General features: G+C 46.1%; 13 protein-coding genes across 13 annotated transcripts; 5 read left to right on the top strand and 8 right to left on the bottom strand.

Annotated features, from left to right (window-relative positions):
* Positions 1–127: 127 nt before the first annotated feature.
* On the top strand, positions 128–1,180 carry V1512DRAFT_260550 (uncharacterized protein). The gene is made up of 5 exons (XM_066915888.1): positions 128–317; positions 387–596; positions 644–777; positions 825–908; positions 952–1,180. Exons 1-5 carry the CDS (start codon positions 221–223, stop codon positions 997–999), a joined length of 573 nt encoding a protein of 190 aa, XP_066772731.1. The 5' UTR covers positions 128–220; the 3' UTR covers positions 1,000–1,180.
* On the bottom strand, positions 1,130–2,105 carry V1512DRAFT_260548 (ubiquitin-conjugating enzyme). Its single transcript, XM_066915887.1, has 3 exons — positions 1,909–2,105; positions 1,465–1,754; positions 1,130–1,420 (listed from the first exon to the last, which is right to left on the bottom strand). Exons 1-3 carry the CDS (start codon positions 1,948–1,950, stop codon positions 1,294–1,296), a joined length of 459 nt encoding a protein of 152 aa, XP_066772730.1. The 5' UTR covers positions 1,951–2,105; the 3' UTR covers positions 1,130–1,293.
* Positions 2,106–2,230: 125 nt separating this feature from the next.
* V1512DRAFT_260546 (acyltransferase-domain-containing protein) lies at positions 2,231–3,894 on the bottom strand. The gene is made up of 4 exons (XM_066915886.1): positions 3,440–3,894; positions 3,377–3,392; positions 2,967–3,327; positions 2,231–2,922 (listed from the first exon to the last, which is right to left on the bottom strand). The coding sequence occupies exons 1-4, from the start codon at positions 3,688–3,690 to the stop codon at positions 2,306–2,308; spliced, it is 1,245 nt and encodes a 414-aa protein (XP_066772729.1). The 5' UTR covers positions 3,691–3,894; the 3' UTR covers positions 2,231–2,305.
* A 574-nt stretch (positions 3,895–4,468) lies between these two features.
* Positions 4,469–6,348, bottom strand: V1512DRAFT_282567 (major facilitator superfamily domain-containing protein; the record flags this gene model as incomplete). The annotated part of the gene is made up of 2 exons (XM_066918008.1): positions 4,469–5,277; positions 5,320–6,348. The coding sequence occupies 2 exons, from the start codon at positions 6,346–6,348 to the stop codon at positions 4,534–4,536; spliced, it is 1,773 nt and encodes a 590-aa protein (XP_066772728.1). The 3' UTR covers positions 4,469–4,533.
* Positions 6,349–6,589: 241 nt separating this feature from the next.
* V1512DRAFT_246751 (P-loop containing nucleoside triphosphate hydrolase protein) lies at positions 6,590–8,229 on the bottom strand (the record flags this gene model as incomplete). Its single annotated transcript, XM_066914447.1, has 4 exons — positions 6,590–6,732; positions 6,779–7,613; positions 7,664–8,086; positions 8,134–8,229. The coding sequence occupies 4 exons, from the start codon at positions 8,227–8,229 to the stop codon at positions 6,590–6,592; spliced, it is 1,497 nt and encodes a 498-aa protein (XP_066772727.1).
* A 205-nt stretch (positions 8,230–8,434) lies between these two features.
* On the top strand, positions 8,435–10,136 carry V1512DRAFT_260540 (uncharacterized protein). Its single transcript, XM_066915885.1, has one exon. The coding sequence runs from the start codon at positions 8,527–8,529 to the stop codon at positions 10,075–10,077; it is 1,551 nt and encodes a 516-aa protein (XP_066772726.1). The 5' UTR covers positions 8,435–8,526; the 3' UTR covers positions 10,078–10,136.
* On the bottom strand, positions 10,075–12,859 carry V1512DRAFT_260538 (rab-GTPase-TBC domain-containing protein). The gene is made up of 2 exons (XM_066915884.1): positions 11,539–12,859; positions 10,075–11,494 (listed from the first exon to the last, which is right to left on the bottom strand). Exons 1-2 carry the CDS (start codon positions 12,721–12,723, stop codon positions 10,397–10,399), a joined length of 2,283 nt encoding a protein of 760 aa, XP_066772725.1. The 5' UTR covers positions 12,724–12,859; the 3' UTR covers positions 10,075–10,396.
* Positions 12,860–13,144: 285 nt separating this feature from the next.
* On the bottom strand, positions 13,145–14,128 carry V1512DRAFT_260537 (uncharacterized protein). The gene has a single exon (XM_066915883.1). It carries the CDS (start codon positions 14,050–14,052, stop codon positions 13,252–13,254), a length of 801 nt encoding a protein of 266 aa, XP_066772724.1. The 5' UTR covers positions 14,053–14,128; the 3' UTR covers positions 13,145–13,251.
* A 332-nt stretch (positions 14,129–14,460) lies between these two features.
* V1512DRAFT_124806 (uncharacterized protein) lies at positions 14,461–17,815 on the top strand. The gene is made up of 3 exons (XM_066912939.1): positions 14,461–14,961; positions 15,010–15,390; positions 15,433–17,815. Exons 1-3 carry the CDS (start codon positions 14,868–14,870, stop codon positions 17,724–17,726), a joined length of 2,769 nt encoding a protein of 922 aa, XP_066772723.1. The 5' UTR covers positions 14,461–14,867; the 3' UTR covers positions 17,727–17,815.
* Positions 17,816–17,834: 19 nt separating this feature from the next.
* V1512DRAFT_260532 (MED6 mediator subfamily complex component-domain-containing protein) lies at positions 17,835–18,802 on the top strand. Its single transcript, XM_066915882.1, has 2 exons — positions 17,835–18,021; positions 18,067–18,802. The coding sequence occupies exons 1-2, from the start codon at positions 17,937–17,939 to the stop codon at positions 18,732–18,734; spliced, it is 753 nt and encodes a 250-aa protein (XP_066772722.1). The 5' UTR covers positions 17,835–17,936; the 3' UTR covers positions 18,735–18,802.
* Positions 18,714–20,300, bottom strand: V1512DRAFT_222889 (IPP transferase-domain-containing protein). Its single transcript, XM_066913750.1, has 2 exons — positions 20,045–20,300; positions 18,714–19,996 (listed from the first exon to the last, which is right to left on the bottom strand). The coding sequence occupies exons 1-2, from the start codon at positions 20,099–20,101 to the stop codon at positions 18,749–18,751; spliced, it is 1,305 nt and encodes a 434-aa protein (XP_066772721.1). The 5' UTR covers positions 20,102–20,300; the 3' UTR covers positions 18,714–18,748.
* Positions 20,301–20,316: 16 nt separating this feature from the next.
* On the top strand, positions 20,317–21,277 carry V1512DRAFT_260529 (uncharacterized protein). Its single transcript, XM_066915881.1, has 5 exons — positions 20,317–20,416; positions 20,462–20,616; positions 20,664–20,802; positions 20,854–20,932; positions 20,980–21,277. The coding sequence occupies exons 1-5, from the start codon at positions 20,367–20,369 to the stop codon at positions 21,256–21,258; spliced, it is 702 nt and encodes a 233-aa protein (XP_066772720.1). The 5' UTR covers positions 20,317–20,366; the 3' UTR covers positions 21,259–21,277.
* On the bottom strand, positions 21,274–22,893 carry V1512DRAFT_270450 (WD40-repeat-containing domain protein; the record flags this gene model as incomplete). Its single annotated transcript, XM_066917605.1, has 3 exons — positions 21,274–22,227; positions 22,390–22,552; positions 22,658–22,893. 3 exons carry the CDS (start codon positions 22,891–22,893, stop codon positions 21,274–21,276), a joined length of 1,353 nt encoding a protein of 450 aa, XP_066772719.1.
* Positions 22,894–23,886: the final 993 nt, after the last annotated feature.

The raw sequence follows: 23,886 nt of genomic DNA, 5'->3' as shown, positions 1-23,886 counted from the left end.
AGAAATAAAAATTCACGAATAGACTTGCCATTTAATGTCACTATAATAGTCACGTGAATAAATCAGAGTGACACAGTACCCCTGAAATACACATTTGAAGCACAGCCTCTTCGAACGTACTTAATGCGGATTAGTCGCGAGACCAGGAATTGATACACACAATTCAGCACAGAAGGAACAGCTTTAAGTTGTCTAGCAAAGTCCTCAATTATACTCAAAAATGGGAAAAGCTCAGTCGAAACTTACTCACGATCAACTTCAAGAGTTGCAAAGGTCAACTTACTTTGATAGAAGGGAATTGCAGCAATGGTATAAAGGTATATATATATCGAGAGAGATAGATAGAAGATAGAAGGGGTCAATGAAGTTGCTAATGGTGCTATTAGACTTCTTGAAAGACTGTCCTTCTGGTCAACTTAACAAGCAAGACTTCCAGAAGATCTACAAACAGTTTTTCCCATTCGGAGACTCTTCTTCGTTTGCGGATTATGTGTTCAATGTGTTCGACAATGACAAGTCTGGTTTCATCGACTTTAAGGAGTTCATCTGTGCTTTATCAATCACTGCTCGTGGGTCTGTTGAAGAGAAATTGATGTGTACGTTTCAGCCGATAGCTCAGGATGACAATGACTGATTCAAACAGGGTCATTTCAATTGTATGATTTAAACAATGACGGCAGAATTTCGTATCAAGAAATGTTGTCTATCGTTGAATCTATCTATAAAATGGTAGGATCAATGATGAAGCTTCCTGAAGACGAATCTACACCACAAAAGGTATGCTACAGTACACTTAATAGCTTATGATGCTAATAGACCATCAGAGAGTAGAAAAGATCTTTAAGGCAATGGACAAGAATCTCGACGGCGAATTAACTCTTGAAGAATTTAAAGAAGGTTCTAAGCACGTACGTATATCCTCACTGTATCTATATTCCGTCTGACGTACAGGATCCAACCATTGTCTCTGCTTTAAACATCTATGACGGTTTGGTTTAAACGACAACAAATTGATATTCGCGATGATATCGCACCTGGTTCTCATGGTCTAAGTTTGCTTGGCGTTTTTTTGTTGTCAGGATGGTTTCTGTTGGCATTTGCTTGCTCAATGGAACAAGAAATGTATGGCTTGAGCATCGCATTGACAATGTATTGTAATGAAAAGAACACATAAACTCCATAATCCGGTTAGAGAACAAAGTCGACTTGCGAGTTCTAAGTAATCGCAAACAAAAATATCAACACCATTCAGCAGCAAGGGCTATAACACACACAAATATGCCATTCTTCACTTCATGATTCTTCCCAGCTCTTCTCCACTGTCTCTCTAACCTTCTTTTCGTACTGTTTCCGATGATCCTTGTACAAATTTGACGCTTCAACATTAGCCGGACTAGCAGTGTTTGGGTCATTCAAAAGACTAAGTCTGTTAGTACATTCCTTCATCGAATTCATGCAACTCACCTCTGGATAGACGTCAGGATCGCGGCAACGTCATACGTCGGCGACCATCTGTTCTGCAAAATGTCAAGACACAGCTCACCAGACGCATAGACGTTCGGATGAAACATTTGCGACACGAAGCGCACGACAGGAGGCTTGTTGGGATACTGCTCATCAAACTGGAGCAGCAGTCGAAACGTACCGTCTTCGAACGGCGTATCGTTTGGACCGATAATGACAGCGTTCCACGTCATGACGTTGTCGGACACAGGCGATGCGGATACTCCGGCTGGAGGGTCTTGCTGCATGCGCTGTAATATGAGTTAGTGATCGCGTGTTCATGGGGCAGTATTGTAGCAGTTACTCAACAGGACAGAACGATAGAGAAAATATTGTAAATCATGTAATACTCTCTTACACAGTTCAATCCCGTCAACGCCGCTGCTCAACACAGCCAAAACTCACCTTGAAGTCTCGCATCAATCTTCGACGGGCTGTAGTCGACATTGCTTCAGATTAGATATGAATTGTCTGGGAAATCTAAAAGTCGATAAATTACAAGTCCAGCCGCGTTATTCTGAGCCCTGAAATATGCGCCAAATTGAAATTTGCAATTACACGTGAATTGACAAATGTAAGCAGGAGCAGCTTTTGGATTGGACCTTGCCACTATTCTCTCTCTCTCTCTCTCTCCCAACCCAGGGTCACGTAACCCCAAAACCATTATCGTCACTACACAAATCACTACGTCTCTTATTCTGGTGTTTTTCACACCATCACACCTTAAAATACTGGAAATCATGTCATTAACCTCTTCTCTCATCACAGTTAAACGTATCATCCTCTTTAAATCTTCTCTCTATCACGATAAAAATGACCATGTCTTCCACAGCACATTCGCACACAGCACCAACGCAGCCGGCATCGCATACAACTGCAAAATCTCAAACTTCGACTTCAGCCTGATTTCAGTGTCGACCTGCTCCTCGCCGTCAAAATGCCCGTTGATGTAGTAGCTCTCGAGAAGCTCGCCTTTTTCCTGCCAGCGTTTCTGCAGCCAGCGCTCGAACTCTGACTCGTCGTCGAGCGGGATCGTCGATCGCGCCCACCGCCGGAAATGCATGTTGACGCTTTTCGGTGGGCGGCCTTGGATGTAGATTGACGACAAGGTGAAGTAGTCCTCGCCGAACCCACCTCGTGGCACACCCTCGTACGCAATTGTGCAGTCGTAAAGATACGGCACTTCGACATGCTTCAACATGAAGTACAAACCCCGCGCTCGGGGTAATAGCAAATTGCGCGGTTCTTGAAAGTTGAATTTCTGCGCGTACGAATGACTTTTGTTAACGCCGTTCTGTGTGATATTAGTGCCTTCAGGGAAGAGCAGTAACCACGCAGGCCAGTCCGAATCCTTGTTGATCGTAGTCAACGACTGCTTCAGCGGGATCTCATCCTTTTCCCATTTTCTAGACAGAAAGACTTGTTTATCAGTCAATTGCTCTGCCACCAAATAATATACATACTGAATTTAAAATATTGCATTCCCCATCCAACAAAAGGGACGTTCTTTAACGATTCTTTAAGAACAATGTACACACCTCCATGTGCCTTGGCAGTATATGCAGCCCACCATAAATATATCCAGTCAGCATAGATCTGGTGGTTAGCAGTCAAGATAATTCTGTCGCCAAACTTGGTCTCCAATGTTCCATCCTCTTTACGGACCAAAAGCCCTGCAACAGACGCATCTCCAACCACATGAACAGCAGTCGGACTCCACCATTGTGTCATTGTTGTCAGCACAAGACCAAATGACTGTTTAGTGTAGTCGACATAAGCATGAAACCATGTTTTTGAGAACAATCTGATTGGAAGACCGACTAGCTGCCAATTATTAGTTTACCCCGGTTAGCTTCAATACAATTGTATATACCTGAGTGAAATTGATACTATAAGATCAGTCAGTATATATCACTACAAACAACAAACTACTCACGTCAAGACTGCCGTGCTGAAATACACTACAAACGTGACAAATCTGACTGCTTGAAGAACAACTGGCTTTTTTTGTTTAAGATGAGTTGAAGTCACTGCTCGCTTCATTGTCGGACTCGTAGCTAATGACGACAACGATGTAGCTGTAGACTCTGTAAACGCATCACTCGCGCTTGAGGTCGAAGTAGTCGAAGTCGCAAGCGACGCCATCTCAACTTCGAACGAGGGTTGTTGCACCGGCGCTGGCATCATTGGGTCATATAGTACAAACACGAGACCAGCAACTGGGTTATTCCAGTTGAGTAACTAATCAATTTGCACTGCTCTTCTCGAAATTCTTATATACCAAACACGAATCAATTGAATCAATTGAGTTGGGCGCACAGGGTTGTCAGCACTTTGAACTGCTCCAACTTCGAGGCAGCCCTCACAAGACCTGCATTAGCCACAGTGTTGGGCTAAGAAGATCTGTGGCTTAGATTTATCGTCCTGATCGGCATAATGTAAGTGTGGCTGTGCTCTCCCCGTACCACTAATAACATAAAATCAATCAAAATGTGCGAAATTTAAAAAGAATGTTTTGGATGAGTTTCAAATAGTTTTAAATGCAGTGAAATGCGGTAAAATTGATGCTCTGAGGTGCAATATAAATGCTGACATAATTATGACGTCACTGAAACTGGTCACTCAAGAATACGTTTCATCAAATTCCGTCCGTCTCTATCATTCAGTACGTACGAACACGAGTCAACACACAAAATGCCTGTACCAATTCCGACTGCACAGCCAAATCGGCCTACAAACAATTCGACTGCAACTCAAAACAATGAGCCAGCGTCTGAGTCCGTACGCCAGCAACGGCCGGCACCCGATGTTCGGAGCCAGAACAGCACTGTCGATGACATTTATGAACAAGACGAGCGTCTGCGACGAGAACGCGACCGCATCGAGCAGTCGTATTTAGATGCGATGGAAGATGAATACGCCAAACGGGACGGAGGCGCATGAGGAGTGATAATTCTGTTATATACGTCGTTCATTTGTTCTCATAATATATTAGTGCTATTTCTTTCTATAAAATTATCAGCCTGATATCTACCGCTGTTCTTCATGAACTTCTCCTGTATTATCTTCCTCCGCGTTAGCACCTTCCGCACCATTTGTAATCGAGCCCGCGTTCGTGGACGTCGGATGTGCTTCTTCCTTTCTATCCAGCAGCTGTCTGGCATTATCCGAGTCTGTCTTTGAACCTTGCGTCCCGACCTTCGAGAAAAACGAACAAACCAGCCCAAAACTGGCCACACCCAGTGCGAAATAATATGCAGATCTATAACCCTTATGCAAAATCTCTCTACTCTGTCCTTCTATATCGTCCCCGATTTGTGACGTCACGATGGCGGTCGACGCGGCGATGCCAATGGATTGCGCGAGCTGAGTCATGACGTTGAAGATCCCGGCCGCGGTCGATTTTAAGTGTGGCGGCACGGTAGATAACGAAAACTGGTTCCCGACGTTGTACGCCAGATCAGCACCGACCACGGACACGCACAGAGCAGGGAACGAGAAGGCCCAGTACGTGACATTCAGCGGCTGCAGCGCCCACAGCAGCGCGGCGATGAAAAACCCACACATAGCTGTGATCATCAGGATCCGACCAGATATGTTGTGCATCGTGAACGCGGCAAAGACGTTGACCAAGATACCGGTTATGCACTGTGGAAGAAAAGCTGCGGTCGTGTGCAGCGCGGAGTAGCCTCTAACATGCTGAAAGCTGAGCGACGCAAAATACATCAACACGCCTGAAAAGTTCATCCACCCACAAACGACCAACACCATGCACTACACATTAGCTCAAGAGCAACCCGTCATCAATTAACGTACCAGCGCAAACCCTGGAAACTTCCAAATAAACATCGGCATCAACGCATTCGACGCCCGGCTCTCCCAAAACACAAATACACAAATAATGGCAACACCGACAATGAGCAGCGCAATAATGTAAGGCGTTCTCCATCCATGCGGCGCCCCGCCAGAGTTCGCAAGCGCAAACATGAACAGCGCAAGCCCGACGAACGACAGCACCACACCGACGTAGTCCAGGTTCTTGAGCATCTCAATCTGCTCCTTGCGATCCGGCGGCGTCGTGCGGTTCGGCGCACCACCGTTGGCAATCGTCATCTTGTTACTGTGCTCGAACGCTGCCCTGTCGGACGGCAGAACAAAGATGATGATCACCGTGACAACGCCGTACATGATTGCAAAGAAAAATAAAATGGCCCGCCAACTGATGAACTGAATGCAAATACCAGCCAACACAATCCCCATGACAAACCCAATGGGCGCACCACTCGCAAACGTCGCCATCGCTCTATTTTTCCGCTTTCCAGCAGGATATATGACACCCAGAATGCCCACCGCAGATGACGGTCCTGCAGCGCCGCCAAATGCTTGTAAACCTCTCATGACATCAAACACAATCGCATGCTTCATAAACCCTTGTATCAAAGACAGCACCGCGTACCATCCAAACGCAAAAATGAGCACTCGTCGCCGGCCTATGATATCTGCCAGCCGTGCCATGATAAGCATGGTCGACCCCGTCACTAAACTGTAAGACGTGATTGTCCACGACAACGCAGAACCGTTAACATTGAATGCTTCCGACACGTGAGGCAACGCAAGCTGCAGCGCACCTTGGTTCGCCGCGTTCATAGCTGGTGCGAGCGTGAGCAGGAGCACACATACTATCTCTTCGAATGTCGAACTGAACACTTCTGGTCTGGAATCAGAGTCAATAGGCGCAGATGTTTCTGGCAATTCAGTGCCGACCTGCTTTTCCGCATCTGTTATCTCATTTTGTCCTCCACGTAGCTCTAATTCAACCATGTCCACTATTTTCTCTGTGCCCATAGTAACAATTACAGACGCATAATATTACTCCCACAATAATCAAGACGTATTAGATAGTACTAGAATCTTTTTATTACTATGCACGCGTATCGTCAAGAACTGGAAGGCCCAATTTCGCTCAGAGGTGCCTTTTTCCGAACGCCAGACGGCACCAAAATTAACACAACTTTAATCAGAAAGTTTAGGGTTTTCGGATCATCTACCGAACGCTACTTTAACTTTAATTCTGAGTCATTGGCTTTCATTTACCCACGCAAAACCTCGAAAACACCACGCCCAAAACGTCTTCAACTCCGATGGATTCGCCAGTGATTCTGCCAATGCATTCGGCCGCGTATCGAATCTCTTCAGACGCGAACACGACGTCTTCTTCTTCAGCGTGATCTGTTAGATCATTAGCAAATGCGAACCAAATAGATTAAAGACTTGCCTAAGAATCGCAGTAAACTTGGAAGAATGTCATCTTGAATGACTTCCTGTACTCGAACAGACGCCCCTACAGGCGAGTCGGATACGTCCGCTAAGTTCTCAAATTTAGTCACCATACTACTCGTCAGCTCCGAAACGCCTTCACCCGTCTTGCATGAAATTGGATATATATTCCGTGTTGCAATGTTAAATTCGTGACTCAGTTGCTCGACTAAAACAGGAATCTGCGTTTCCGCTGATTTTAGCATGTCAATCTTGTTCAACACGACCATCACTTCCTTGTCGGACGAATCGTCTTGTAAAGCCAACACCTCGTCACGAACAACATCATGCCACGCATCATCTTCCACGACTGCTGGAATAACCGCAATCACCAGATTCGCTTCTGAGCCTTTCATTTTCGCGCGAACAATTCCCTGCGCCTCGACATCGTCCACACTGCCGACAGGACGTAACCCAGCCGTGTCTGTCAACACTACTTTATACCCCCCAAGCTCTAGACTGACCTCAATCAAATCACGGGTCGTACCGGCCATACTGCTAACAATAGCTGCGTCGCGTTGTGCTAAGTGGTTAAGCAACGACGATTTCCCTGCGTTTGGCGGCCCAAGTAATGCTAACTTTATCCCTGTAAGCAAAATCTCCGTCCTCTGAGTCTGTTGCAAATGCTTCTGTATGGGGCGAATCAAAGCTTTTGTTTGCTCTACCGTGTCCTGAAACAGACTGTCTGATCTGTCAAAGTACCCTTCTTCTGAAAAGTCAATGATCGCAGACATAACAGCCGAGATCTCTAGCAACTCAGCCTGCCACCCCTTGTACAAATTTCTCATGTATCCCTACACCAAACTCAGCAAGTTCAATAAACCAACCACACAAGTCTACCCACCCCGGCTGAGACTACAGCCATCTGCCGCTGGGTCTCGGTCTCGGCATCAATCATGCCGCCAATCCCTTCGACCTGGGTCAAATCGATCTTCATGTTTGCAAACGCACGCCGAGTAAACTCACCCGGCTCTGCATACCGTACTGGTGCCAAAAACTCCGCTCCGTCTTGGACCTGGTCGTTTGGTTCTCGGCCGTAGTCTCGAATCGCGCCCATAACGGCGTTGATGACTGCCCGTCCGCCGTGAACGTGGAACTCGACTACGTCTTCGCCTGTAAACGACCGTGGCGCAGAAAAATATAACGTCAGTGCTTCGTCTAGTATTTCAACCGGCGTACCTAGCGTAGACACAACCGGTGCGTATAATCGGCGAAGTGCAGCCGTCCGTGGTACAGGCAGGTCAGATCTCGTGATCCGCTTTAATATCTACAACAGTTAGTTTCCAGTCAGTGCCATGTCATCAGAGCACAAACAGGTTTAGATCTTGGCCCAGACAGTCGAATTACAGCTACCGCAGCCCGACCTTGGGCGGTCGAAAGTGCGTAAATGGTTGACGTAGATGTCACCATACCACGTTGCCACACTTTGGTGGCTACACACACAAATCTAAACATTACCACAGCCCAGAAATCATACAAACAGTAAAATGCTCGATCATCAACAGTTACAATGACAATTTGAACGCACAATTGATTCAGTTCGTGGATATATCGATGACTTCAAGCAGGGTAATATACCCCTGAATATTTTCCATGCCTCGGGCATTGTATGGAGAGGTACTTCATAGACACCAAATTGCTGGCAACTTCATGACCAGATGAGTTGAGTGTCTAATTTGTGCTAGCTCAGTATAAAACATTGCGACAATGTACAGATTGCAGAACTTCACGGCACGAAGATTCTTACAATGCGCCATGCCTATTGGGCTTCGCCATTCACCAGTTGGATATCGTCTGTTCTCTATCAATTCCACTGACAAGCTTGAACAGAACGTCCCGTCTACAGACACGAATGCAAGTCCATACAAGAAGATTACATACGAACCGCCTCGACTACCGCCTTTACCGTCTTCGACCGTGACACAGTCTACCAGCAGCAGCACCGGCGGTTCAGGCTCGAGCGGCAATCGTCGCATATTCGCAATCGCACTCAGTGTCGCTGGCACGTGCTGGACAGTCTACGTCGCGAAAACACACTTTTTCTACGACGAAGTTGATCCGGCCGACGACTTGGCCGCGCCAGCGCTGGACCCGAACCGGTTCAGCACTTTTATCATCACGCATCGCGAAGAAGTCGGTCGCGACTGCGTGCTGCTCGAACTCGCACCGCCGTGGCAAAAAGTACAGCACTTGCAGAGCGCGAGATCACGACACATGCCTGAGCAGGACTTTCGCGACCCCGAGCATGCAGGCGATCCCGGCGTTGGTAACTACTGGGACGGCAGCCGGGTGTGGACGGTCGAGGTCAAGCAGCCGGATTTACAGATTTCAAGAAAGTACACCCCGATCCCGATACACTACGAGCTCGGGCTGCGGACCATGGCTGATGAGACAGATCTGGACGAGAACGGCAATCCAAAGATGAAAATCGTACGGTCCGCGCTGCTGAGGATGGAAGGACTGCAGAACGAAGTTGACGAGGCAAAAATCGTTCTATTTATAAGAAAATACGAAGACGGAGAAGTTTCTCGATGGCTATACTCCCTCCCAGTGCTATCAAGAGTCCAGCTTCGCGGGCCGCACAAGGAACTCGAGCTTCCGAAACCAATCCAACCGCGATCGATTCTGAACCTGAAGCGAAGGTATCGGGAGCACAAAGCAGAAACCACGCCGCCAATGCGCAGACCGATGCTCGACAACCCGTCGAAAATGGTCCCGGATTTCAAACCTGAAGCGCAAGACATCCTGTTTTTCGCCGGCGGCACTGGCATCGCGCCTGCGCTTCAACTCCTGCTGTCCAAAAATCCTATACCGGGAAAGTTTATTCTACATTACAGCGTTCGTGACCGCAAAGACATTGTGTGTCCTCGGTTCCTGTATTTTCTGGAACGTAGTGGCCGCGCCGAGATCCACTACCACATCGACAACGAGGGCTCGTTCGTGAAAGCAAGAGACATTCCGCCTCCGTGGACAGAAGCCAGCGATACGACCCAAAATTGGTTCGGGTTCAAACCCAAGGACGTCACCTGGGACCTGACACAGTACGCGTCCGCGGTTGAGCTGCATGACGCCCAGATTGCGAAATATAAAGGAAGAGTGCCCGGCAAACCGACGTACGCGATCGTGTGTGGGCCGGAAGGATACATAGACTACATTGCGGGCACGCGCGAACTGACGACTGAAACGAACGATCAGGGACATGTTGGCGGCTTGCTCGCGCAGCGAGGTTGGACAGACAAGAACGTCTACAAGTTATAACAATGCAGTTACTTTGTATAAAATCTGTACAATAGATGACATACTAATACCGAAGAAAACATACATACTAGTACCGAAGAAAACATAATAACAATACCATGACGCAGATAGATGCAAATTCATCAAAAAAAAAACAAAAAAATTCCATCTGCCATGCATGACCCGTCTTTGGATGATGCATATGTGGCGTAAAGAGTAGCGATTAACAAACAACAAAAAATCCCATTCCGAATATAAACTCCATTTTTTGATAAAATTTTTTTGGAAAACAAAAAAAAAAAAAACGCTGAACATACACAATGAAAAAAGTTGCACAGGGTCAAGGATCATAATCTTCGGGCGAGATCGTGTCACTTACAACAATGATTTCCTTCGACAGCAACTCTCGCAGCACGTCACTTATAATTACACGACCGGCTTCCGGCTTGAGAGGCAACGTTTTGTCTGGCAATCCATTTCCAGGTCGATTACTCAAAGGCGACACCGGCGCGATGGTCGGCGTCGCCCACGCAGACGAACTCGACAGCGGCTCTTTGTTCTTACGGTCAATGGCATCCACCGTGCGCTGGAACCGATAAAACAAAGCTTCGGCCCGAGTCAAAGTTTCTTCCAAATCGATCGTCTTTGAGAGCTCGTTCATGTACTTCAAAACCTCGTCGAAATGCTCCAAATGCTCCATGATGACATCCTTGTGCTTGTCTAGAATAGCTAGTGCAACAAAAAGAACAAACTGACTACTCAGATAATCCGTCCACAGCACCTCCCAGAGCCTTAAAACATCCTCCCACTTGAACTCGCGCTTAAACCAGACCAGTAGCATCCGAAACACAAAGAAAAAGTTGGTCGAGTCGGCTTTCTCTAAATGAGTGTACAGTCGCGGTTCCATTAGTTGAACCAAGTTATCTAAAGCAAGAAGTTGTCTGTGCATGCCCGATTGGTCTCGCAAGAAGTTCCTCTGCATGCGGTTCATGAACCCGACAAATGCCCAAAACGCAACCGCGTCGTCCTGCACCACGGCATAAATTGGAGAAAGCAAATCACTCATTCCTTGCACGTAACCCAAACTTTTGTTGTATTCATTATATGTGATTAGCATGTCCTTCAGCTGCTCAAGGTGAACATTTGTGCCAATGTTAGCAAATGGCGAATCTGGATTAGGATGAGGGATATCTTCACCAGCAAACAACGAAATGTTTCTATCTGTCCGGTGAACATCCTTCTCGATTCTGTTGCGCTGGTCTTTCCAGATCGGATCATTTTGCTGTCGGTTGACGTCGTCCCACCACTGCCGCTTCAGCCTGAAATACTCGTCACGCTTTGATGCCATAAGAGATTGCCTCTCCAACAAAGAACTGTCCCATGGATACACTCCAAGCAAAAACAGCCACGCTTCATGACGTATATCCGCTGCAAGTCCCTAGACAATTAGCAAGACCATATTGCAACCACTTCAAAACTTACTCCATGAAAAATGCGCTCCTTCACTTCACTGACGGTGATGCACAATCTACCAGACGCATCAAAAAAAGCCCTCCATTCATCTCGTGAAACTTCATTCCTTCGTTCAACTCTGTCGTCCACATTCAAAATTTCAAAATCGCCCACCATGGAATTTATATGATCTCCAACAACGTCTGTCCAAATTATCTTAGTTTTATTGCGCTCTGCTTCTTCTGAAATCGACATGGCCCATTTGGCAAGATACACCCTCGCACTGTCGAAATCATCACCTAACTGACGTACCTCGGGCACGTTGAGCATTGCCCGGACTGCAGGTGGAGAGTTGCCAATCACTTCGTTTGCAGCTTTCTTTGAAAACCTAGTGACCCGAGCCAGCCGCTCAAGTAGATTCCATCGCGCGTCTTTTATTATCCTTGAAATAGACTCGTTGTTCTCAATCCTAGCGTTTGGGGGCGAAAACGAGAGCAAGTCGTCTGCGTCCGGGTTAATCAAGTACAACCTCTGCTCAAACGTTGACTTTTCGACAATGGTGTACTTCCTGAGATATTTCATGAATTGGTCGCCACCCCAGAACAAATCACCACCAGGTGCAAACGGCGTAAATTTCTTGTTACGCATTTTTTGCTGTAGAATTGTACTCTGACTTTCTGCGTCATGGAAAAACAGAGGCGGAATCACGTCTTCTGTACGTGTATGTATGATAACAGAACCCCACCACCATCCTAGTGATGGCGGACGTAGCATGATAGAGTAAACCCTGTGTAACGGGACTGAGAACGCGAAGGACGAGATCGACGACACTGGTGGGAGGGTGACGTATACGTCCCGAGATTGGTTGCCGATATCATCAGTGCTGAGATCTACCTTGACATAACAGTTGAAATCATCAGATCTCAAAAGCGTTTCGGGCATCCATGCCAGTAAGATGTCCTTGTCAGTTGCGCCCGGTGGACGTACGAGGGCAATGAAGCCAGGTATATTGTCTTTTGCAGAAGATGAAGGATGAACATAAACTTTTGATTTTGCAAACAGCAATTTTCCTTTGCCTGTAGCCATTGCAAACTGTACTGAAGGAGAAGACAAAGTAGAAGGCTCAGTAGTGTATGAACTAGAATTGACTGCTGTGAAGTAAGAAGAATCGTCTCCAGCCAAATCAGTGAACAGTAAAGGGGAAACCGAAGACATTAAAGCATTCGCTAGGAAATAACGGCGGCCAACAGTGCACGCACTTAAAAGGACTTAGGTTTAGCACCGTAAGTCGAGTGTAAACAAATAAAAAAAGATTTATGACTGGGATAGACTTGTGCTCTCGAGATGGGGGAACTCAAGTCATGTCGGAGGCGAGCAAGGGTTGTGTTTAGGGTTATTGTGATCGACAAACGCATACGCCATATTGGACGCCAAACCTGTCAAATTCACAGATTGTTTCAATTTAAATGTTTATTTTGTAATAAAATAGTGCTGTCTTTACCTTAAATATCAATTGATCAATTTACCGCTGTTCTAGACCAATAAAGCAATGTATGCGCAGTCAGGGCCGGATGAGCAGTGCCTTTGGTTACGCGGCGTATGACCAACGAGCACTGTACGCTTACATTGTAACGGGTTTTGTGTCAATTTAACAAGTGTATTATGTATTTAATTATATAGACTATAGCCTGACAAACAATCCAAAACGCCCTGTGTTATGCGACAATCAGTTATGCATATTGTCTATCTATACTGCCGCTCATGGTTTTGCTTCTGGTTATAATATCGTATTGTGTCGTCAGTACCGTTAATGGTAGACGTAGAACTTGACATTGTACCGCTCCCGCGAGATGAAGAAACAGAACTATGTCCGCTGTAATTACTAGATGGACTGACTGGTCGTCTCCTCAGCATCTCTCGCACTCTAGACTCTCCACTGCCAGTGCTGCGTCTGGAGTCAACCGTATCAAAACTGCTTCGACCGTGACTACTATGCGACTGATTTGAAGATCCGACAGAGCTCGCATAACCCGCAGGTACCAAGTAATCCTGGTTTCTTAACGGTGATTGATACTGCTGCTGTTGAGATTGCTTGTACACGTCCTGTAACGATGATTTCGGTGTTGTCCGAGCCAGTGGTTTCCGAGCAACTGCGGCCGCAACCACAGGCGGACTTGGGCTCATCCGTGATGTGTCTGGCATTCCATAGTCTCCAGGCATGTGCCGTCTCTGAGGTAAGTTAGACGGATTGGCCGGACTTGACACTTGCCGGACTTCATCAACATGCTGTGGTTGATTTGAGTTGGTTGCACGACTCGGCATCTGGTTCGGCCTAGTTCCGGTTCCACCTAAAAACGTCGGGATGTAGCCATATGATCGGAGATAGTAATCTACCAAGACCTTATGAACCTGCGTATCTGTTTCTGTATCACCATCTCCGTCATGAAATAATGCGACAGACGAGACTCCTTGCTTAACATTGGAAACTCCTTTCTTGACTTTATTCCAAAACCCGCCTTCTCCATTATGTTCCTTAGCCAACATCTTCTTTCTAATAGTCTAAATAATATGTTAAATTAGTCGTTCGTAAGTAGGGACCGATGAGATGGAGAGCCGCAATCAGCCACATATTATGGCTGGTAAAATATCAGGAACAAAGGTTAAGTTGCCTATTATAGTAAAAATCGTACGAGGATCTTAACCTTAGTTGGCATACTGTACACACCGTACAGCCCATTCAAAACATTATTTTGTACGTCATATATCAAGGAACGTCTATCATTGATATTTTGTGCCTTTCATAATGTGACGTAAATTGAGTGGAATAGGCGAGCGTGCATTGTCTGTCGATCATTGATTTTGATCTTTTTAAAGTTATTTAATTACTGTGGAATACATTGCTTATTACTGTGATTGGCAATATCATGGGCCATTCTAACTGACTTGTAATGTACAATAAATGTACAATACCCATTATTATACCTTATTCGATATATACTACTGTTTTTTGGTTATTGACGATCGTTCTGTCCGTTTTCATTAATCTTTATCAATAAGCATTAAGTATTAATGATCGTCTAATCTCATGCAGATCAAGTGGAGACGTTAATTCGACTCCGGAAGCAGTTCGCGCGACCTGTCGAACGTGTGTGAAAACTCCCGCTACGTCATGATACACTGCATATCCCCCAATCTCGTCACTATAGTATCTTTACTATACAATTACGTTCTGGGCAGATCGGCGTTGGATCTTGTCGAACTGCAATATTATATAAATGCCTGTTCTGTCCCCCCTCTCGAGGCTGATTTTGTTTTTACTTATTGATAATTACCATCGATACATATACACATAACACACAATGGCTTCTAAAATTCGAATGGCAAGACCCACCGACCCAAAGGTGCGTGATGCCGACATTGAGCGCAAGTTACAGCTCTATGGAATTGTTCAAGGTATGTTATTTTGCCCGGTATATCTCAATCTCTTCTAACAGTCGATAGCATTCAAGAACGGCAAGATGCCTACCAACGAGCAGATTGACATCGCTTTGAACTCGTTCCTCGACACAGACTTCATGGACCCAAACTCCACATGGAATCGCAAACTGTCAGACGAAGGTCGAGGGCTCGTCAAGGACTTTGCCTCTATGTGTGACAAGGCCAAGATTTTGCTACTATCAAAGAACTCGGACAATTTGTTTCAAGAGTTTGTTTGGCACTCGTCAAAGATGGCCAACATTGATCACAATGACCTGGCAAAGTCCAACTCAGCCGACTACAGCGACAAAGATAATGCTACTTTGATTGAAAGTAACGATGTCATTAAAGGCATGAAGGATCTCGGAACATTGATCATTACCAACGGGCAATTCCGCAAACTTTGTAAGTGGTCTTGATGAAACATCGTCCAAGCTAATAATCAAGTGAATGATGCTGTTATTCTTTTACGAGACATGGCTACTGATGTTGGCACAAAGGCCGCCGACAAGCTTCGTCCAAATGAAGACCAGCTAAATCAGATTGATGAGCCTGCTCCTGACGACACATGGCATGAAAAGCCAGACATGTCCAAGTTGAAAAATGCTCGCAACGCCATCAACATGGACAGCGTTAAGAATATGGATTCCGAAAAGGCAGCTCAACTTAAGGAGGACAACCAGGACAAGATCGATCAGGGCAAACGTGTGGTTAACGACCGTGCCGGGCATGTTAAAGACTACATGAATGAGAAAATCCCAGAAGAGCGTCGGGACAAGATTATTCTGAGGTTGAAGAAGATGGTTGTTGAGATCCAAGGTCATCAGAACTACCAAAACGCAATCGATTCGCTTTTAGAGCTTGCTGAGAATTACTCTGGGTACACCAACACTCAGGCAAATAAGACTGCAGGCAAGGCCAAGAAGCTTGGTGAAAATGATCACCTCCAACAGACTCAGTCAAATCTGAAACTCCTTATTGAGCGGTTTGCCAACAACTCGTCACTCGATGACTTGATTGCGGTGTTCAATGACTTGTACGCCGATGCTAGCAATGATTCTACACTTATGGGATGGTTCCAGACTTTGGACACTTATATTCGAAAGGTGCTTAAGCAGAAAGGCTTTATTTTGACAGACGCTGCTACCGATGAGTTTCACGAATTGTCATATCGCGGCAAGGAGATCTTTAGCAACAACTACAAGGACTATGGCCCACGGTTTACCGACGAGTTTAACTACTTGATGAGCCAGTTCGCCAATGATCCTCTTAACAAGGACTTTGGCAACAGCATGACCACTATGTTCAACGATCTTGGCACAAACGAAAGCGGCAGTGTGACGTTCAAGCCCAGGCTCGTCAAGGACATCACCAACGTGATTTTGCCAGAGATGCTTGAGAAGGTGCGGTACGTGCCACTGCCTCGAATTGAGTACACCGATCATATGATTGACGTTGTCGTCGAAAACTTGATTTTGGAGTCGAGCAATTTGATGCCAAACTTGCTTGAGATTCGCAATCGGTCATACATGAAGTGGGGCCGCCAGGCGATTGAGAGCAAGAAATACGGATCGTTTATGGTTAATGCGTCTGGCATCCAGTGTGATCTGAAGGACGTTTCTTACTACGTCAACAAGAAAAGTGGATTCCCTTCAATCACAGATTTAGGTATCGCCGACTTGTTTCTCGGATACGAGGGGTTTAGCTTTGCAATTCAGCTGTCTGTTGCTGACCCCAAGAGCCGCAACAAGTTCTTCCAGGTTGACGACGTTACTGTGTCGTTGAAGCATCTGAACATCAAGTTGAAGAAGTCTAAGCATAAGATTCTTTTTGCATTCTTCAAGCCAATACTGTTGTCCGTCATGAAACCTGCAGTCAAGGTTATTCTTGAACGTCAAATTCGCAAGACCTTCAACGATTTGGACGAGACTGCTTATCGCATTCATCTGGAAAAGAACAGGATGGCCAATTCGTACAGCAAGGATCCTGACGCCAAGATGCCGTCTGTCACGCAGCTGTATGTCAATGCGACTAAGTCCGAGTTACTCCGACAGAAGGAGATCAAGGAGAAGGAAGCTAGGGGCAAGAAACCTGCAGGCAAGACAAATATTGCCATGACGCAAGAAGACTCGATTTTGAGAGACATCATTTTGCCGACCGGTATCTCGAGCACCAGAGCAACCAAGTATCGTGAAATGGCACTCAGTGGAGACAGATGGATGTCACAAGTTTTCTCACTCGGAAATGCTCCGCCGTCAAGGAACATTCCTTTGCCGACCGAGATTAGTCGACGGGAAAGAATCAGACACGAGGCGCAGAACAACGTCGAGATTGCCAATGGTCCTGGTGGTAATGACCGTACTGCCAGATCTGGTACAAACCGAATGCCATCTTCGGATACTCGAACTAACGACAGTTCGAGTGGTGCAGGTGCTGTTGCTGGTGGAGCAGGCGCCGTTGCGGGTGCGACTGGTGTCAGCGGCATGTTAGGCGGCATGTTCATGCCGAAGCAAAATGCGCAGGATGCGAATAAAATTCGCAGCACTGACAACTCGTTCTTGTCTAACGAGCAGTCTGGTATTGGTATGAACGACATGAGCGGAAAGCAGGAAACCGCGAACACGAGCATGGATGTTGGCGATGATGCTATGATGAATATTCCTGGGTCGTATACTGCTGTACCGGGCATGGTCAAGCATACTGTGCAGCAGACTACGACTACTACGACGACGACTAATTAGAGAAAATGAATTGATATAATTGTGTATTTGCTAGTTTAGGATTGGTATTAAATATGGGTTGAATTAAAATCTTAAAATTAAATTGTAGACGGAATTTGCCGGCGGTATGTTCCGCAAAACATTTTGGTGAATGTTATGCAAGAGGTTCCATCATAACACTCAGTTAATGATTAGCTGTTGGCATAGTGAAGAGTGCATAACTGTTAAGCAATGGCGGATCAAATGCCCCCGCTAGACGAGTTACAGTGGCGAGCACCAGAGTGGATTCAAGCATTTGGTCTTCGAACAGATAATGGTACATATTCGTTTCATCCAACTCGTCTTTTCACTAACAATGAAGTCCTCGAGTATTTCGCACAGTCACCATTTTATGACCGTTCAAGCAATAACCAAGTTCTTAAAATGCAGTCTCAATTTAACGCGCCGATGATGCAACCCCAAGACGTGCAATTAGCTTTAACAACCATGCGAGGCATCGAGTTCATGATCGCGATGGCGAACGCTGCAGGCGCGTTATGGGTCATTCGAAAATGCGAGCGCCTCTCACCGACCGAAACCGTGCCTCTCGCGACCTACTTCGTCATCAACGAAAACATTCACATGGCTCCCGCGGTGTACTCAGTTGTATCATCGCGAGTGCTGGCGTGTGTCAAAAACTTACGCGAGGCGCTGGTGTTGGCGGCCGACAAGCTGCCGTCGTTTGCACCGACACTGGGGTACACTTACACGCCGCCGGTCGCACAGCAGCAGGACGACGATGCGGCGGCCCAATGGGCGCAGCAACAGATGATGATGCAAGCGCTGGCGAACGTGCGCCAGCTCGAGATTGAACACACCTACCTCGACACACCGGCGAAAGAGGTCAAGCTTGTGCAGCACGTTGGCGCGGCGGCTAGGAAGTCATCGCCGCAGTCGGGTGATGACTGTCGGAACTCAGCTGCAAGCACGCCTGACGGTGGGATGCCTTCGAAGCGGAAACGCAAGAAGTTGGATGAGAAAAGTCGATGATGTTTATTATTACACTACTGTACAATAGAATCCTGGTCAGCGGATTTACTGGCCTTCCATCTCTCAAACGCTTCTTTCTCGGCTGCATGTTTTATGGTGCGTCGGTGTCGACGACTGCGTAAATGGATTTTCCAGAGCTCTCCGCTCGTGCACACGTAATTCTCCCCATTTTCTACACAAATGTCGCACCTGTAATGTTTCCAGGTCTCTTGTTTTGCAGAATGGTCTTTCTCTGCAAGTGGTGTCAACATATCCTGCAGACTTTCAGGCGCCAGACGAGGCTGTTCAATCTCCTTGCCGGCCAAAAAATCAGTTGCAATCGCAACCGCGTTTGGATTAAGCTCACTGTCCCATTTAGAAAGATCGCTCGCGTCAAGTAAAACGACCGTCACGTCTGGCTCAGAAGCAGCAGCCACCAGTAGCTTTTTTCGGATCCATTTGATTTGACTGCTCGCATACTTAATCGTCCCGCGCTTCATGTCGTCTAGCCCACGCCCCTGGTCTTCGCGATCGTTCGTGCGAATGTATGGAAGAAACTCTTTAAACCCAATCACCTGCCATATCCCACGATCCATACCCGGTCTTGGGTCAAGCGATTTATACAGTTCCGCCATCTCACGCACCTCGTCCAGCAACGCCCCTTTCGCGACCATATCGTCAACCCTAGATCTCAGGCGCGGATCCAACGACTCGGGTTTACTCCAGACCCAAAACACAAGCGTTCGAAACCGTGCTGTGTGCTCGACTACTGCCGGCAGTTTCTGACTCGCGTAAATGTCACTCGGCCGCTGCCCTGTAACCAAGCAAATCTCCAACGCGCGCCGCAGTTTCCGCCGGTCTCGCGGGTGGAACTTGGCTGCGATCAGGGGATCCACCGACTGTAGTCTCTCAAACAGCTCGCTGGTCGGCGCATTATCTAGAAACTCGACCTCGTCTGCGGGTAATTCAGCACTCGAGTTCTCGCCCGCAATGGTTTTGTTTTTGAATAGGTACGAGTATATGTAATAATGCGTGCCGCCGACTAAGATTGGTACTTTCTGTCTCTGCAATACAGACTCGACCACATTGTCCGCTTCACTTTCAAATTGAATCACGCTGTATTCTAACTCTCTGTCTTTAATATGACCGAGTAAATGATGCGGTACGCCTTCGCGTTCTTCAACAGGATGTTTATTGGTGATTGTATCTAAACCAGCATACATCTGCATCGAGTCGGCATTGACGACTTCGCCATTTAGCGCCTTGGCCAGTGCCACGCTCAGCTAGATACTGTTAGTTCTCTCTTCCATCAAGCGATAGTAAATACACACCTTGGACTTGCCAACCCCGGTCGTTCCAACGATCGTGATGAGGTTCGGTTTGGCCATTTGGGACGCTGCACGACGGAACAAGTCGCACGCATTAGTTGTTTGCAAACTCAAACGTTTAAATAAAGTAAACAACTTGCACTATTCCCTGAATACCCTAGCTCACCCGAACTAGCTCGTCTGGTCTTGTTGAACTGCTTAAAATCTGGAGCTCATCGCAAAATATTCCCGTGCGGCTCAAAGCGGCTCAAGAAGAAGCTCTTCAAGGTTGAACATGTACATACTCCATATATTGCACAAGAGGTGCTCGCACGGTATAGATTAGATGACAAAAGAGAGGCTGGCGCGTCCGCCTAGTGCGAGTAATATTGTCATGTAAGTATCGCATGTCGACGCCTGGAATACAACTAACTATTACAGTATTCCCAGGTCAGGGCTCTTCAATGATGAAGACGAGCCTCAGGCCGAGCTCGCATCTTCAGACAGCAAACCGTACGCCGGCATATCTCTAGAGTTTGAAGAGAAACCAGTCGCGACTTCAACCACAGAACCAGATACAGCAATGGCTGATTTTGGTTCGTGTTCAATCTTACATTACCACAGCTCGAGCTTACAACTCCAGGCGAATTCAGTTTCAGTCTGTTTTCAACCTCGACCAACGTAAAAGTCGAAGCTCCTCCACCGCCCGAAGCACCTGAGGCTGCGGCACCGATATTCGTTGACAACAAGCGGCCAAAGTCATACTACGTCGTTGACCCAAGGTTTGAAACTATGTACAAGTATATTACTTTAGATGCTAATTTAGATGCAAGCGACACGATACGTCTTGCACAAATCCAAGAGTGCAGTATAAGCGGCGAAGACATAATCTCCCAGTCTAAAATGTCATGGGTATGCTATTATGTTGTCCCTCTTTCTTCAATATCCTGACATTGTAGCCCGGAATGCGGATGCCGTGGCGTGTGATTCACATTCCGCTCAACTCACCAGACGAAAAGCCCAAAAGGCACACAAAGCCGAGCAAAAAACGACGACTCTTACTTAAGAAGCGCCAACAAACCAGGCCGGCAGGGAAGTCAACTCCGTTCAAAGACAACGATCTGCGGAATTGGAAGTATTACAACATCAAGTCAAGCGGTAAACCCAACAAGAAGAAAGCAAAGGAAGACGGTAAGCCTACCAAAGTCATGAAGCCTTATAAGAAAGCATTACAATAAATTGCCAGTGCATGATTAAGTTTTGGTGTGGAATATTTCGTCTAGCGCGTCAAGACCATCGATATCTTTACCCATGTCGTAGTATAAAATCGTGCTTTCCAACGAAGAAACGATGATTCGGCGATGGTCAAACTGTAAATCGAAAACCTGCACCGTGGGCCCGAAATATCGTGGCACCGGAATCGCAAACTGAAGCGTCCATTGGACTGCACTTTCAGTCTGGTAAAGTGATGGAACTGGCACCCAGCACTTGACCGTGCCGTCGTAAGAGCCTGTTACCATTCGTGCTGGCGTATAATGTAGCGTCCGAACAAGTGAGTCGTGAACGTTATTGAGCTCTGTCATCTCTCCAGTTTTTGTGTCGAAGAATGCGATTGTTCGGTCAGAACTGCCAGATACAATCGTTTTACCGTCAAACCCAATTGTTGAAATACCCCGAGAATGTCGCACAATTGTGCGAATGCATTGACCCGTGTCAATGTCCCAAAATCGAATTGATCTATCGCCCGAACCTGACACCACGTGTCTGCCCTTTATTTTAACTGAATTCACCACTCCGATATGCCCTTCCAATGTTCTTATCAATGAGAATGGAGCGTTTCTGTCCCATAAGCAAACTTTTCTGTCGCGCGAACATGAAACAATGTACTCGTCACTAATTGCAACGTCCATGACTGAGTCAGAATGTGCTTGTATCGACCTGACCTGTTCCCTTTGCTCAAGGTCCCATATTATGAGCCTGCCGTCTGCGCCGCCAGAGACGACGAAGTTTGACGCTTGGTCAAATTGAAGACACAGAACGCTGCCTCGGTGTCCTCTGAGAGTTGCGAGTAGTAGTCTAGTATCAAGGTCCCATACTTTAACTGTTGAATCGCGGGATGCAGATAATAGAAGTTTGTTGTTGAATCGAACAGCATAGACCGATGCAGTATGACTTGCGACGCTGGAGATGCTTGTGGTGCCGCTAGACTCCAGTACAATTGGAATTGTAGACTGGGCATGATTGGCTGTTAAATTTAAACTAGTGGACTCGACTTCAACTGTACTGAGAGATGGCATTGGCGAGTCGTGAGATTCCAATTGCCGAACAGCAGCAGTTTCTGTCGGCATTCTTGCGGTATCTGTGGTGACGCTACTACTTGAAACCGAAGGGATGCATGTCATCCAGAATTTTCCTTTTGTCCAGTTCTGTTCGAGATGGTGACGTATTTGATAAATGTAATGCCAATTTAAAGAAGACGCCCATATTTCGTTTTGGTCAAAATTTCCGGGCGTAGTAGTATGCTCGGTCATACTGTGTAACGTCATATGAGATATTATAACCGGGTAGCTGAGATGTCCAGCGAGTTGCTCCAATTCTAACCATTCTGACTCTGGGCACAAGGCATTGGGACATGACAAATCTCCATTGATGTTGTATTTAGTTCGTAGCGCTCGTTGATACAAATATCTGTTTATTCTGTCGACATGGTGCTCATTGTATGGCCAACCTTTTTGGAAATAGAGTGTTTGCCAGATCAGAGGATCTTGAGATATGCTATACCATCTTTGACATACTGATTTGAAAGCTAATAAATCGAATAAGGTAAAGTATTTTGTAATTTTAAGGATTAGTTCCGCTGGAAGACTGTCCATACAACTTTCTGATTGCCGATTGAACAGATCAGCAGAGGATCCATTTAGTCTAGGCTTTGAAGTCAATGCCAGTAAACTAGTCATACGACAAGCCACTCAATCAGCGAAGACTCTACAGCAATTATTAGCCAATTGGTGCCCTCTTGTTCAGTCAATTCCAAAGAATTCAAACTACGGGGGCTGGTGTAAGTTAGCAAATGAAGTCAGAGAGCATGATGAATGTTGGAGATTCACAGAAATTTTTTTAGCTTGGGAGCTAAACTCGGCCAAGTAGCATTGCAATTAATACCGACTTGACGATAAAACCCCGATCACTTACAAGATCAAGTTCAACCCAAACGTCTATAATAGCACTTTGAAACAAAACCACGATTGCCACAGTTTGTAGATTGACTTGTAAATCGTTAAACTTGTCCTTTTTTTTTTTTTTTTAGTTCCTCGTCATTTTTTTTTTAGGCGAGGATTTTTAAGGAGAGAGAAGGAGAAGGACGGGCACTAAAAAGGCACTAAGAAGACACTAAAAAATAAGTATGAAACGTCAAAATAACTTACAACTTAAGAGAGTATTGAGAAGCGAGAGAGTGAGTAAGTACTATTTTAGTGGAGAAAGGGAAACCGATGGGTGGGCGGTGGGGCGTACGCTAGTGGGTAACGAACGCTTAGGCGGGTAATAATATAAATGGCTAAAGTCATTCTAATTGTGGCTGTAAGTGTAGAACAATACTTGCATTAGAGAGAAAGTGGGTAATTTCGGCGAATCTAATTAATTACTTTGATGTAATTTGACTAAATTTAATTGATATGTCTGATGGGATTACAGAGCAGAAATTAAAATGAAAGTGACTATTTTGAGTGTAGCAAGACATTACTTCATTAAGAGTAGTTTGTAGTAGTATTCCAGTAGTATGGATGGCCTGTCTATGAGCTCCTCCTATTGAGTCGCACGAACTGCTCTATAGAGTGCAAATAGTGTGAAAGACGACTGATGGCCCT

The sequence above is a fragment of the Lipomyces arxii genome (genome assembly GCF_038497795.1).
Source record: "Lipomyces arxii strain Phaff 12-163 unplaced genomic scaffold V1512scaffold_4, whole genome shotgun sequence".
Taxonomy (NCBI): domain Eukaryota; kingdom Fungi; phylum Ascomycota; class Lipomycetes; order Lipomycetales; family Lipomycetaceae; genus Lipomyces; species Lipomyces arxii.
This window is presented reverse-complemented; position numbering and strand designations above follow the sequence as displayed.

Bases quoted from the DNA above. Each gene is read 5' to 3' on its own strand.
- V1512DRAFT_260532 (XM_066915882.1), top strand. From the start codon at position 17,937: ATGGCGGATCAAATGCCCCCGCTAGACGAGTTACAGTGGCGAGCACCA. The intron at 18,022-18,066 runs GTACATATTCGT...CTAACAATGAAG, and splicing joins TGGTCTTCGAACAGATAATG to TCCTCGAGTATTTCGCACAG.
- V1512DRAFT_260537 (XM_066915883.1), bottom strand. From the start codon at position 14,052: ATGTTGGCTAAGGAACATAATGGAGAAGGCGGGTTTTGGAATAAAGTC.
- V1512DRAFT_260529 (XM_066915881.1), top strand. From the start codon at position 20,367: ATGACAAAAGAGAGGCTGGCGCGTCCGCCTAGTGCGAGTAATATTGTC. The intron at 20,617-20,663 runs GTTCGTGTTCAA...TTACAACTCCAG, and splicing joins TACAGCAATGGCTGATTTTG to GCGAATTCAGTTTCAGTCTG. The intron at 20,933-20,979 runs GTATGCTATTAT...CTGACATTGTAG, and splicing joins CCCAGTCTAAAATGTCATGG to CCCGGAATGCGGATGCCGTG.
- V1512DRAFT_260540 (XM_066915885.1), top strand. From the start codon at position 8,527: ATGTACAGATTGCAGAACTTCACGGCACGAAGATTCTTACAATGCGCC.
- V1512DRAFT_222889 (XM_066913750.1), bottom strand. From the start codon at position 20,101: ATGGCCAAACCGAACCTCATCACGATCGTTGGAACGACCGGGGTTGGC. The intron at 19,997-20,044 runs GTGTGTATTTAC...AACAGTATCTAG, and splicing joins CCGGGGTTGGCAAGTCCAAG to CTGAGCGTGGCACTGGCCAA.
- V1512DRAFT_260548 (XM_066915887.1), bottom strand. From the start codon at position 1,950: ATGTCGACTACAGCCCGTCGAAGATTGATGCGAGACTTCAAG. The intron at 1,755-1,908 runs GTGAGTTTTGGC...CTCATATTACAG, and splicing joins GATTGATGCGAGACTTCAAG to CGCATGCAGCAAGACCCTCC. The intron at 1,421-1,464 runs GTGAGTTGCATG...TAACAGACTTAG, and splicing joins ATCCTGACGTCTATCCAGAG to TCTTTTGAATGACCCAAACA.
- V1512DRAFT_260546 (XM_066915886.1), bottom strand. From the start codon at position 3,690: ATGATGCCAGCGCCGGTGCAACAACCCTCGTTCGAAGTTGAGATGGCG. The intron at 2,923-2,966 runs GTATGTATATTA...CTGATAAACAAG, and splicing joins AATGCAATATTTTAAATTCA to TCTTTCTGTCTAGAAAATGG.
- V1512DRAFT_260550 (XM_066915888.1), top strand. From the start codon at position 221: ATGGGAAAAGCTCAGTCGAAACTTACTCACGATCAACTTCAAGAGTTG. The intron at 597-643 runs GTACGTTTCAGC...TGATTCAAACAG, and splicing joins TGTTGAAGAGAAATTGATGT to GGTCATTTCAATTGTATGAT. The intron at 778-824 runs GTATGCTACAGT...ATAGACCATCAG, and splicing joins ACGAATCTACACCACAAAAG to AGAGTAGAAAAGATCTTTAA.
- V1512DRAFT_260538 (XM_066915884.1), bottom strand. From the start codon at position 12,723: ATGTCTTCGGTTTCCCCTTTACTGTTCACTGATTTGGCTGGAGACGAT. The intron at 11,495-11,538 runs GTAAGTTTTGAA...CTAATTGTCTAG, and splicing joins AGGAGCGCATTTTTCATGGA to GGACTTGCAGCGGATATACG.
- V1512DRAFT_124806 (XM_066912939.1), top strand. From the start codon at position 14,868: ATGGCTTCTAAAATTCGAATGGCAAGACCCACCGACCCAAAGGTGCGT. The intron at 14,962-15,009 runs GTATGTTATTTT...AACAGTCGATAG, and splicing joins GCTCTATGGAATTGTTCAAG to CATTCAAGAACGGCAAGATG. The intron at 15,391-15,432 runs GTAAGTGGTCTT...CTAATAATCAAG, and splicing joins CGGGCAATTCCGCAAACTTT to TGAATGATGCTGTTATTCTT.